At 47.0% G+C, this 12464-nt stretch overlaps 1 protein-coding gene across 1 annotated transcript in view; it reads right to left on the bottom strand.

The window, feature by feature from the left end:
- Positions 1-12229, bottom strand: part of RARRES1 (retinoic acid receptor responder 1) — a 56321-nt gene extending 44092 nt beyond the window's left edge. Inside the window, exon 1 of the mRNA XM_032408355.1 lies at positions 7613-12229. Coding sequence (XP_032264246.1) covers positions 7613-7891 — 279 coding nt within the window. The 5' untranslated portion in view covers positions 7892-12229. The remainder of the gene's footprint in view (positions 1-7612) is intronic.
- Between the last annotated feature and the right edge of the window lie 235 nt (positions 12230-12464).

Raw genomic sequence — 12464 nt, 5'->3', positions numbered from 1 at the left:
CTTAACCTGACTACATCTGCAGAGACTCTATTTCCAGGCAAGGTCAGGATCACAGGTGCACGGGTTAGGACTTCGGTGTATCTTCTTTGATGGTTGATGGCACAACAACCCCCAACAGCATGAAAGTGAAGACGATCTGAGATTTTGTAAGGAGCCTCGGGTGTGTTATTTCAGGCGAGGCACAAAGGGGAGCATGACCCAGTGCCGGTGAGGAAATCTCCAGGGAGGACCGGGACTGAGAGAAGCCGAGAGAAAGGGAGAGGCGCCCGGCACAAGGAAGGAGGTGAGCAGCCAGGTTGGGAGGTCCGCGAGTTAGTGGAAGGATATACTTGGAGTGAAGGTTAAGATGGTGGATTGGGGCCAGATTTGAGAAGGCCTCTTACAGAGATGTTACTCTAGAGTGGTGGCTCTCAAACTTAAGCGGCAACAGAATCTCCTGGAGGGCTTGCTGAAACACAGTGTGGTGGGCCTTCCCTCCAGAGTTTGGGGTCAGCAAACTGGGGGCCGGCCCTGGGAATCTGCATTTTAAGGAGTTCCAAGGGGGCTCTTCTGCTGCTGGTCTGGGGACCACCATTTGAGACCTTCTCCTGAGGTGCTGGGTGGAACAGCTGAAGTTCTGAGGGAGGGGTAGAAGTGACAAGTAGCTCCAGTGACCGTCACTAGCATACAGCTGACTGAGAGTCCGAGGACACAATTCTGAGGGCCCAAGGCTTTCATGAGGACTGAATGAAATGGAGGAACGTAATTCAAAGTTTGGTTGACATAGTGTCTTTGGCAGTTAGTTCATGGGGCCTCAGGAGGTTAAGGTGGCAGGTCTAGCCCCTGCTTCAGGGAGGGCAGTCAATAAACTCCATGGCAACCCAGCATGGGCTCTTGTGCAAGCAGGAACATTTGAAGGCGGCACTCTGGACTGAAACAGTTCAAATACATACAATGTTGAAGAAAATTCACTCCTAGCTTCCTATTACACGGAGAGCTACTTTGCTAAGTAAAGACATTTATATATGCATCAAGAAGTTAAAACTGGGGCGCCTGGGTGGCTCAGTTGGTTGAGCATCCGACTCTTGGTTTCGGCTCAGGTCATGATCTCAGGGTCCTGGGATGGGGAGCCCCACATCGGGCTCTACGCTCAGTGGGGAGTCTGTGTGAGGATTCTCTCGCTTGCTCGCTCTGTCCCTCTGTCCCTCCCCCTACTCATGCATGCGCTTTCTAAAATAAATGAATAAATAAAATCTTTCAAAAATTAAAACTAAATTTAAAAAGTAAGTTAAAACTGCCCATTCTAATAGCGCCTCTACAAAGTCATGGTTTATTTTCAGTAAAAAGCTGTGTACTGTAAAACGTAAAGGTTTCTTTTCATGTCAACGGGTCAAAGATTCTTCTTCCACCACATGTCTGGACTATATTTATATTAGATACGATACAATGTTTGTTTAAAGTCAAGTCACTGAAATATCGGTGTGAATATTGGAAATAAACCTGAGGACTTCATGAGGGAGAGGCAATAGGTATTTATTTCATTTTAGAAACCTAACACCCCCTTTACACTCACTCAAAAATTGGGAGCCGACAAAAGAGCAGGAACAGCGTCCCCAAGAAGCCCTGCTGTCGGCTGTCACAGGGGGCCATGAAAATGCCGTGACTCTGGGGGGTTCCAAAGACACGATTCTGCCAAAAGCTAATCTACAGAAAGAAAACCCTGTGCTCTGGGGAAATGCTGTCTTTGCTTTTCCTCTCTTTGTGGATGGTTGCTCAGCACAGTCCCTTCATGTTGCCTTAGGGCTGGTGGTGACAACATTAAACTTCATGCTTTCAGCCTGAGGGGACGGGTGGTGGGGACAACTCCTGTTGTCATCGAGTTCCCAGGTGATTCTAATCTCCCTTCCCACACACACTGGGCCCCGCTGGTCTGACAGACTCAGCTTCTAAATGTCCCCTCCAGCCTTCACATTTGGTAAAAAAAACATAAATGTCATGCCATTTCAGTAAAAGCAAACTTCTTCATTTTGTAAGGTTAGCTTTATGAGTCAGGCTCGGTGGCAGAGAAGTAAAAGAATCATTTGTGGATAAAAATTGCTGTGCTGTTCTTATGCTCTGGACAGAGAGCTTCAGTGTATTACATTATACCCGGGAATTATCTTCCTGCGTTTTCCTTCTCTTCAGCAATGCCAGATAAAGCAAAGAGTCTATGGAACGAAAGTCCGTGACCTTTGGATCAGGCCCCATCCCGTGGGGTCCAAGGAGACCTTTGCACGTGGACACTCTGCTTTATTAGGTTAAGTAGGAGTGGACAGAAAGACACAGAGTGCTGTTTAGCCAACTCTAGTTTCAGGTTCTTGGCCCTTGGAAAGAAGCTAAAGTGGACATGGCCTGAGGCGGCGTTACCCTCGGCTTCCCCTCTAGCTCAGGGTGGGGCTAAGTAGAAAAGGCTGGTCGTGAGAGGGATAGGAGGTGCTGGGTCTGCTGCATTCCTCTAGAAGGGCTGGGCCCGGCCCAGCTTGTGTTCCAGATGCCCCATGGTCCCAGCACCCTTCCAGCTACCTTTACGTTCATTGAACAAATAGCTTTTGTCTCTTACAGAGCCTGATGTCAGAGGAATGGAGGAACAAAGAGGTCTGAGCCCTTCCACGGTAGAGCAACAGACCTAGTCCTGTTGAGGAGCAAGCATAAAGCAGCCCCCAGTCAAGTACCGAGACGGTGTGTAGGGGGCAGATGTGTGTGGCGGTGAGGAGGTTACCAAGGCTGCAGAGATCAGCCAGACAAGAGGTGTGGGCAAGAGCTGCTATTTCTTGGGCACAGTCACGTGTCCAGCAGTCTGGGGAGTACTTGCATGAGCCCATAGCTTCCCCAGAAACTGGGTGAGGTAGGCCGATTAATAGCCCTCAAAGATGCCCACGTCCTAATTCCTGGAATCTCTAAGTATGTAGCTTAACGAGGCAAAGGGAATGTCCTCAGTGTGAAGACTGAGGATCCTCAAGTTAAGGATCTGGAGATTGGCAGACAGCCCGATGATCCAGGTAGGCTTAATGAACATATTTACAAGAGTCCTTCTGAGGACTCATTCAGGAGACTCTGTGCTGCTGACTTTGAAGATGGAAGATGGAAACAGGAGCCAAGAAACTGGAAAAGGCAAGGAAACAGATTCTCCCCTAGAGTGTCTGGAAGAAAGGCAGCCCTTCCAACACGCTGATCTAGACTCATTTGGACCACTGACCTCCAGAACTGTAAGAGAATAAATCTGTGGGGTCTTTTAACCTATAAAGTCTGTGGTCATTTGTTACAGCAGTGAAACTAATTACAGATGTTAGTGATTCTTAATGTTGTACTCTGTGTGGGCCTTTTCAGCACGAGCAATGCCTGGGAAGGAAGGAGAGTGTATCTGTTTTGCACTCTCAGGATTGTTAGGTTCCATCCCCAGGGCAGTGTGAGGGCACATGGAGATACACCGTGTTCATCTTGCAAATCCCACCCCTGTTCTTCTGTGATGCCTGTAAAAGCAGCTGGGAGGCTTCCTTGAGTGAAAGTAAAGATTGGAAAGTGATAGAGGAAGAAGGTTTTTTTTAGTAGAGTAAGTGCTGTCCTAAATGCTTGTGGCTCAACAGACAGGCTCCGTTCCGCTGTTAGACATGTGGGCGAGTGCCCACAGTAGCCCAGCCTGTCTGCCCTGACGGTGGCCTGATGCTTGCCGGAAGTCCACTGTTTTGCTCCCAAACTCGCTCCTGCCAGGGGTGCCTATTGCCTAATTGCAAACTAACGGTCCCATAAACTGTGAAGAGTGGAAGCACACACAAAAAAGTATCATGGTATCATGTCCACAAAATCCAAGTTAAATTTGTAGAAGAAATTAAGTCTCTAAAACTCTTGCTGTTGAATTGGGTGTGGATGAGTCAAGACTGAGCAAGAAAGAAGAAAAAAGGGTAAAAGCAGAGGACTGTGCTATATTCTTTGCAAGTGCTCCCAGCACTGTAAGTAAACCAAAATAGAAATCAGAGGATCCATAACGGCTGAGTTTTCTTGCCAGAAAACTGCAAGGGGTGACAATGAAATGGCCTTGGCCCCATACCCAAAAATAGGTGATATATTTACATTTATTGATTTTAATTTAAATCGAAGCATTTTGAGGTATGGGTATATAGCCTCCCTCCCCCAAACACAGGAGCCAAGAAGTGCAGCGGGCACTCACCTTAAGTGACCAATCCCCAAGCAATGGCTGATTCCGGAGTGGGTTGCCTTTCTCATAAAGTACGTGCATGCAAAGATCTCTAAATGTCAGGGGAGGGGCTGGCCTCTCATCGTCTGCTAGAGGCAGTGGTCTCAGGACTTGCTAGGACTCGTCTCAGTGTAAGGGGCAGCCTCTTAAGGGAAGAAGGAATTGGGAGTGGGGCTGATCCAGGATACCCTGGGTATCAACACCACCCAACATCTCCCACCACTCTGCACTGTGGGTCATGAGGCTGTGCGACATGCTAAATGGAGGGGAAAGCCAGGAAAAAAGATGGCACCGGGTAGGACAGTGAGGGAACACAAGCTGTGGTCTGCGATCTCTCCCTATTATTTAATAAACAAAACGAAACAGAATGCTCACTTGGCTCTTTCAGCAGCTAGCACGGATTTCTTCCCAAAACTTGGCTACATTTACTACCACAGCTATTACTGGATTTCACCACAAGAGGGCGAAAGTGTTTCTAAAATGAGAGATTCTTGTACAACTAGGAAATCAAATCAATCAGGGCTGGGAGAGGTCTTAAAACACTTGGTTCACTGGTTTTCAAAACCTTTTTAGCTGAAACCCACAGCAAGAACTGCATTCTTCATAGTGAACTAGTTCATGAAAATATATTTGAAACACATTTTAGGTACTAATTACTCTTATTTTTGAAACACACTCTACTAGTTTGTACTCCAACCAATTTTGTTAAAAATTAACCAACAAACCACAAAACATCTGCAACCTACTAACTTGATTTCCTACCCCACTAGTGGGCCATTACTTTGAAAACCCCTGACTTGGCTCCAGCCTCTCATCTTACAAAGGGGTGCATGGGCCCTTAGGGTGAAGAGGGCTCCCTATGAGCTACACTTTTCACACACACCCAGCCACCTGCTCACCCTAGGGGCAGTCCTGGATGAGTGACAGACATTGTGTAGCAACTGAGCACTCACCCTGGAAATGCACCGATTTAATAAAGAATGCAGACCCATTTGGGGGCTGTACCATTTTTCACTTCTTGTCAATACTATGTTCTTGTAAGTACAACAGAAATTCCTTAAGCCACTACACTGAAAGCTCCACTCAGGTGATGTCTGCACTCCTCATTCAGGTAGCCAAGAAACTGCTTCAAAACTGAATGAATATCAAAGACGCTTTCCCGATGATCCCATCCCAATCTGAATTAGGGCCATAATATCTAGCCCAGTGCCAGGCACATAGTAAGTGCTCAAGAAATAACTCATGGATAAATGGATCACCCCTCAGTATAATGGTAACTCACATTTTTTATATTTTACAACTGGTACTTATATCCTCTTATAGAACTCTTAAAAACACCTAGCATGGTTGGCAGAACATGGATTATTTCCACTCCAAATGAGGAAATAATCAGAAAAGACATGATCTTTCTTCTCTAGGTTGTGTGGCTCACTGGAGGCAAAGCAGGGGCTAGAATCTGGGTTCCCTACAACACCACACCAACCAGCCCATAGCAGCTCCCCAGTAGGAGACAGCACCCCACTCTCAGGGGCCCCCCGGCTAGGCTTCTGCCAGCCCCAAGGATCCTGGCAGGCCACGGCCACAAATTAAGATATACCTTGCCCTAGGCTGCCTTGATCACCCTTGAAGGTGGGCCCCCATTTAGTGGTGATGTTTGAAAGTGGTAGAGGAATGGAGAAAAAATTTCACTGAATTCCTGGGAAAAACTGAAACCACTTTAGTCTCTAGAGTCTCTTGGTCTTGAAAGTCACTGAGCTCTTTTTCCTGGCTCCTTGATTTAAAAACATTTATAACTATTTTCAGGAGAAATGTAAAGGTAAACCAAATGACAATAGGTTATCCTTTCTTAGGGTCAATACCCTGCATTCCCCTACTTATTAACTACCACCCTCCCCCCCACCACTCCCCACATGCATATCTGCCTCCAACTTATTGATTTATTGCCCCACCCCGTTTTGGTTTTTTTTGGTCACAAGGAGAATTCCTTTAAAATTCAGGAACATTATACTATTACATTTGAAAAACACTAACTGAGCTCTTTGTGGAAGAGCAGGGGAATTTTTACTTAACTCATTTGGGTTTTGAGAACTTAGTTATTTTGTGAAAGACGCCAAGTATTTAATGTTCTTTCAAGGGGATGACTAAATGCATAAAAAAAGCAAAGTATTATTATTTAGTTTTTTATGGTCTTGGAAGGAAGAAAAGAATTCCTGGAACTTGAAAACTGAGTTTTCTGTAGGGAATGCTCCTCAATGATAACCAGGGAGCAAATCTTCAGGGAGACTCTCTTTGGGCTCTGGGAGGTGGCTACTCTCCTACTTTGATAGAAAGTTCTCAAGCTCTGTTTCTGCACTTCTCTATTGAACTAGTAAAACTGAACTTTTCTCCGAGACAGCAAGGATCGTTTAAAAAGGTGAGAAGAGTAGGTGGCCTTTTTCTAGGAAAAATTTCATTTCATCAGTCAATAAATTTAGCCACCTTAGCTACAAGTCTTTGAGGAACAAAGTCTGTGTTTCCAAAAGGCCCTCCCCACCCCTGTATCTGACACCAAGGCTAGAACAATCTTAAACAAAAATCCTACTGCCCCTCTTTAAAACTCTACACTCAATTCTAGATTTTGTGAGGCTGAGTCCGCAGGCTTTGTGGAATATTTGGGGGTTACTGGAAAGAGTGTCGCTGCTTTTGGGACAGAGTGGAGTTCTGTAATTTTGCAATCTTCTGTTTGATGAAGCAAGCAATGTAGCTCCACACACACAAATAAGGTTCCAACAGCCAGTGCCCGGAAATCAGCAACCAAATCAGGAGCTGCCAAATTCTCATTCATTCCATTCACATGGAAAACAGCCCTGGTCCATTCCCATTAAAGCAGACGCCAGTATTAGGAAGGTGCCTGCACCCTCGGCCCGCGCACCGATTCCAACCACTTTATCCGGAAGCCCTTGCAGGGTCGCCTGCGGTGGAGACAGTCCGTCTACGGTCCGCAGGAGAACGGGCGCAGATTTTAGAAATCCCGCCCAGGACTTCTGCTGGAGCCATGGTGGGTCGCGCAGTGACCACCTCTTTGGCAAGTACCTCTGGATACTCCCAAACAAGATCGAGCCTCGCCTTTGGGGCCTGTTCCTCAGTTTCCCCATGCACCTCTCTCCCAGGAATGGGAGCTGCCCTGTGAAAAATCTACGGCCTCGTAAACGCCGAAAGAGCCAGCCAGCTTCCTGTGCACTCTGCGCAACCATGGGCCGCTGCACGGCCTGACCACTTCGGAGGCGCCGAGGCACTAGCCCGATCTCCCCCAACGTCGTACTCCTCACAGACCCCGTCTCGGATCGGCCGCGGGGCGGACGGGCGCGCGCGCACAGGTGTCGCTGCCCACGCGGTGCGCGGCCGTGTCACTCGGGCACTCACCGTGGCGCGGCCCTCCAGCACGGTGGCCAGCACTCGCAGGGCGCTCGGCGAGCCCGCACGGAAGTTGAAGAAGTGCAGCGCCGCGCGCGCCGCCTGCTGCAGGAGTCCGCGCTGGAGCTCGGCGTCCTGGAGCCCAGGGGAGTCCTCGGGCCCCCCGGCCCCCGCGGGTGCCGCCGCCACCCCTTGGAGGGCCAGCAACAGCAGCGGCGCGAGCAGCAGGACGGCGGGGCGCGGGCCCTCAGGCCCAGACGCGGGTGGCGGTTGCCGGCGGGGCGGCATGGACGCGGGCGGGCAGGCGCGGGGTTCGACGGTTCGGGCTCCGGGCGGGCTGCGCTGGCGCTCGAGGAAATAAGGCCGCGGCGGGCCACTCCCCTCCGCTCCCGGGGCGGCCCGCCGCCGGGAGCCCGGGTCCCCGCTCGGCCGCGCCCTCTCAGCGCTTCCTCCAGCCCCGGGGCCCCTCCGCCCCGCCCTACTCCGCCTGGGCCCCAGCTGCTCCGGCTCGAAGCCGGGACGCGGCGGCGCCTCCGTGGCGCGGGGCCGGGGGTGTCTGGCCCAGGCTGCGCTGGCAGAGGGACGAGGGGGGCAGTGGAGACTCCTCCCCCGAGGGAGCGCAGCTTGCCCGCCGCCACCCTGCGCCGCGCCCCCAGACCAGTCGGGGACGGGGCTGGAATCCCTTGGAGACTTGAACCTGGGCCAGGGCTCAGAGTCCCATCCAGAGATGATGGAATCAGTGGGGTGGATGGAATATTTTGTAAAGGCCTGAGTACTCTATTGATAACTTAGTTTTCTCCCTTTCCGTCACCCCTGGTCTCTCCAGTGCAAGCACCCACATGGGGCTTGGAAAGCACAGATGGTAGCAATTATTAGAAAACCGGTAAAAACAACTATTTATACATGAGTGAGACCACACGCTGTAACACAACTCCCTTTCTACATGCTGATGTTTGCACAGACCGTCTGGAGGGACAATCAGAAACCGGGAACAGTGGTTGCCTCTGAAGAGGGAGCTGGGGGTGGGAGCAGCTTACTCTAACTGCAAGTCTTTGATTCTTTGCTATCATCTCTTACTGGTAGTAACAGCAGCTGGGAGCGTGGGGGCGGAGCCAGACCGCAGCGGTTGAAGAGCAGCTTCACCAGTGTGTTACTGGACTGCTCTGCACTTTTGTGGTGCCTCCTAATGGTTTGCATGTGCTAATATCTATACATATGTAAAGCACACAGTAATGGCTATGTGAGTGATTGCTTTTATTAACCTAAAAAATTAGATATAATCTTGAAAATAATGCAGTCAGCTGTGGATTTCTTTTCACAAATGATGAGAGGGGATGGCAGGGACTAAAACCTGCTGGGCCATTAAATAAAATCTTAGCTATTTACTTTCAGCCTTCTTAACCCAACCTTTTATCAGAGCTATTAGCAAGTCAGAAAATGTGAATCTATACCCCTTTTCTATTCTCCTTGGCAGGTGAAAGCAAAGGTAGGTGGGATTGGGAGAATATAGATATCAACCCTTGACTACTGAAACCTGATTAACGAAAGCTCAGGTGTGACTGAGATGATCCTTTTTCTCTGAGACTTGAACCAGGAACACCTGTGGAGAAAGTGCCGCTCACCTGGTTCCTTGGGTCTGCATCTTGCATGTTCTAAGGTGACTTGAGTTTTTGTTTCAGTTAAGCCCTGGAGACCTACATATTTTCCATGCTATGTCTCCAGGCCTGTAACGTCTGTCCTAAAACCCCTGGAGGAAGGCATTTTGCTGGTCATGGAAAGAACAGAAACCTTGCTTGACGGAGTGAGCTGTTTTCCTAGAACATTTGGCTTCCTGATCTCTTGAAGGTGCCTAGGACTCATGAGGAATTCATTGTCCTCAACATTGGGCCCATAAGCTACCTGATGCTCACACTGTCTGCAGCAAGTCCCCAGAGATGGGAACAAGACCCAGGGCTTGAAGCATCACACCTACACCCCACCAGACTCTGAATAGCAAGGCAAACAGCAAGGGGCACCTGCAGCACCAAGGGCTCTAGAATGCAGGTCTGGGCTATGAAGGGCTGCGATAGTTTTCTGAATTTGTGAGGTTAAGAAGGGCGACTTTCTAGCTGGAACCAGTGAGAATGAATCCTTTGAGATGCACAACTGGAGACAAGTTCTTTCTAAAAGAGATGTGATAGAAAACAGAGTAGTTAACATTTATTCCTGTCACCAAGGAAAGATTTCACACGACATAGTTTAGTTAGAGACTGACATGGGTGTGTTTGAAAAGCCTCACAATCCAAGTGGATAAGGTAACCAGCACTATCCAATAGAATTTTCTAATGAAAATGTTTCTATATTTGCATTGTCTATATGGCAGCCACTAGTTACATGGAGCTACTGACTGTTTGGAATGTGGTTAGTGCAATTGAAGAGCTGAATTTTTAATTGATTTAAATATACATAGTCACTTGTGGTTGATGATTGCCGTATTAGACAGCACAGTTATAGACAACTGACTTTTCACTACAGCAATGATTTGGGGAAAGAGGGAAAATAATATTTTGGGGAGCCGTGTTTCAGATAGGATGCTACATGCTTTCTGTAACAGAATCTTCTCATTCAATCTTCATAGTCTAGAGGAGTAAACTGGAGGCCAGAGAGAGGTTACATGACTTGCCCAAGGTTGCATTACTAGCAAGGGTCAGGAAAGGGGTCCACACTCAGGTGTGGCCCACCTTTTCTCCAAGCACTATTTGGAGAAACAACCAGAGACTGTTTGTTTCCATAACCAGAGACTCGAGATGGAGGGGTTTAGATTACAACAACAAAGCTAAAGAAGGGTGAGAAAATACAACTGTGCAGTCAGAAGACTTGGGATTATTTTATATCAAGAGAAGAATACTGAAGGATCCATTCAATCTTCAGTGCTAAATTAAAAGATTTTTTAGAGGAGAGCAGTGGGCTGTCTCTATTACCACTAACGAAAATTTCATTTTATTCTGGTTATTCTCAGGGACATGGAGGGATTAATATAGCCTTGGTTCTGAGGTGTGGGCATCTCTCTTTATATCTCATGAGCCTGGTTGGACTTCAGGGCCCCAGAAGGAACTCAACAGCCTGAGCCTTAGGACGCTGTATGAGTGGCATTTGGGCTGACCAGAAACTGGTGGCTTCTAAAGAAGATAAGAAGTATCAGGATTCCTATATCCAAATTATTTGGTGATCACAACACTGGTTGTTAGCTAATGTACATAGTGAGTGAGGACAACCTATTTGCTTGATACTCTTGATTTGGAGTCATTGCTACATTTGAGCAGATCAATAGAACCGTTACCCAATTCTCTCTTCCACTTACCTGTGAGCATGAAACAATTCTTTTAAAATCCACCACGTGTTCACAGTTAAAACTGAAAGTAACTTAGATGGTGTGGCTTTGACAAAAATTTCTTCTCTTGCAAAGATCTGACAAGCCCGTTTTGACACATAATTGCCAACAGATGTTTTTAAAAATGTAATGAACACGGTCAGTACCCAATGTGTTGGATTTTGCAATTTTCCAAAGTAAGCCCTCATTTTTGTCATGTCATGCTAGTTAGGAATGCACCATCTTTATAGATCAATTATACATTTTCTGACGAATCTGGCATGGCATTTTGTTTTTCCATCAATTACTTAAGACAGGATATTTGCCATTCCAAGAATGAATTAACATTCTACTTGATTTATAAACTGTGATGTAAAGTAAATTACAAGTTGGGACTGTTTTAATTTTCCAAGCAAAGGATATTCAAGTAAAGCTTGAAATTGTAAAATTTCTTCTTTCTTATTTGAGAAGATGCTGTATTTGTTCAGAGTGAAATAAAAAATTTTAAAGTTTTTCCCCCCTGGCAGTAATACTTATAATTTTATGTTCTTCAAAGAAAAATCCCTAGTAATTGTTAATATTTGTATACCATGAACTTCCTGGAGTGACTGATTTACAAAACTCTGTTTAATGACACTAGTGTTCACCAATCAAACTTCATAGAGTATGTTATCAGGGCAAACTAAAATCAATTCCTCATACCGCAGAAGAATGCATCTGCCCACATACGGCAGCCTAGATAATAAGACAATGTGTTATAAAACCCACACTGTATTTTTTTCCTTCTCACCATTCTTTCCACAGACATGACAAGCCATGAATCAAATAGAACAAAATACTGATAAGTAAATCACCTGACTGATAAATAGATGACACAATCATCTAGACAACTTATATACATACAGAGTCGGTTGAGTTCCTTGTAATGATGCAGTGGGTGGATTTTCAGGTTGGGCAGTTATTCAAGAAAAGCTGCATTTGTGGTGGGTTTAGAAGTGTCAGCAAGTTGTGAGAATATCAAGGTAGGGGACTGTTCCAGGCAGGAGGGGTAGCCTGAATGAATGAACTGTAGGGAGGGCCAAGCACAGGACAGCAGTGAACTGGCTGGCGTGGTGCCAGAGGCTCCCTCAGGTAAAGGAAAAAAGGTGGGAGACCTTGAAGCCCAGAAACAGGCATTTTGTTCTTAGAGGTGCCCCAGAAGTTCCCACACACGTAGGCTGAAAAGAATGCACAATGCACAAGGTAAGATTATATGAACGTTATTTTTTGGAAATAAATGCTAGTGTAAAAATGATTTTCTCTTCACTGGTAAATAACAAATATCAGACTTTAGGATAAGGAGGTACTAGTGTAGGCTGATATGAAATTCTATCTTTTGATTCTTAAAGAACTAACAAGTACAGAGGAGTGCAAAGGGCTCTGGTCTGAGAGGCAAGAGGAAAGAGTTCTAGCTCAGCTCAGCCGTCCTAACTGGCTTCAGTCTCCTCTGGGTAAGGTGCTGGGTTTCGGTTG

This window comes from Phoca vitulina, unplaced genomic scaffold, assembly GCF_004348235.1.
Source record: "Phoca vitulina isolate PV1807 unplaced genomic scaffold, GSC_HSeal_1.0 scaffold10, whole genome shotgun sequence".
NCBI classification, from domain to species: Eukaryota; Metazoa; Chordata; class Mammalia; order Carnivora; family Phocidae; genus Phoca; species Phoca vitulina.
This window is presented reverse-complemented; position numbering and strand designations above follow the sequence as displayed.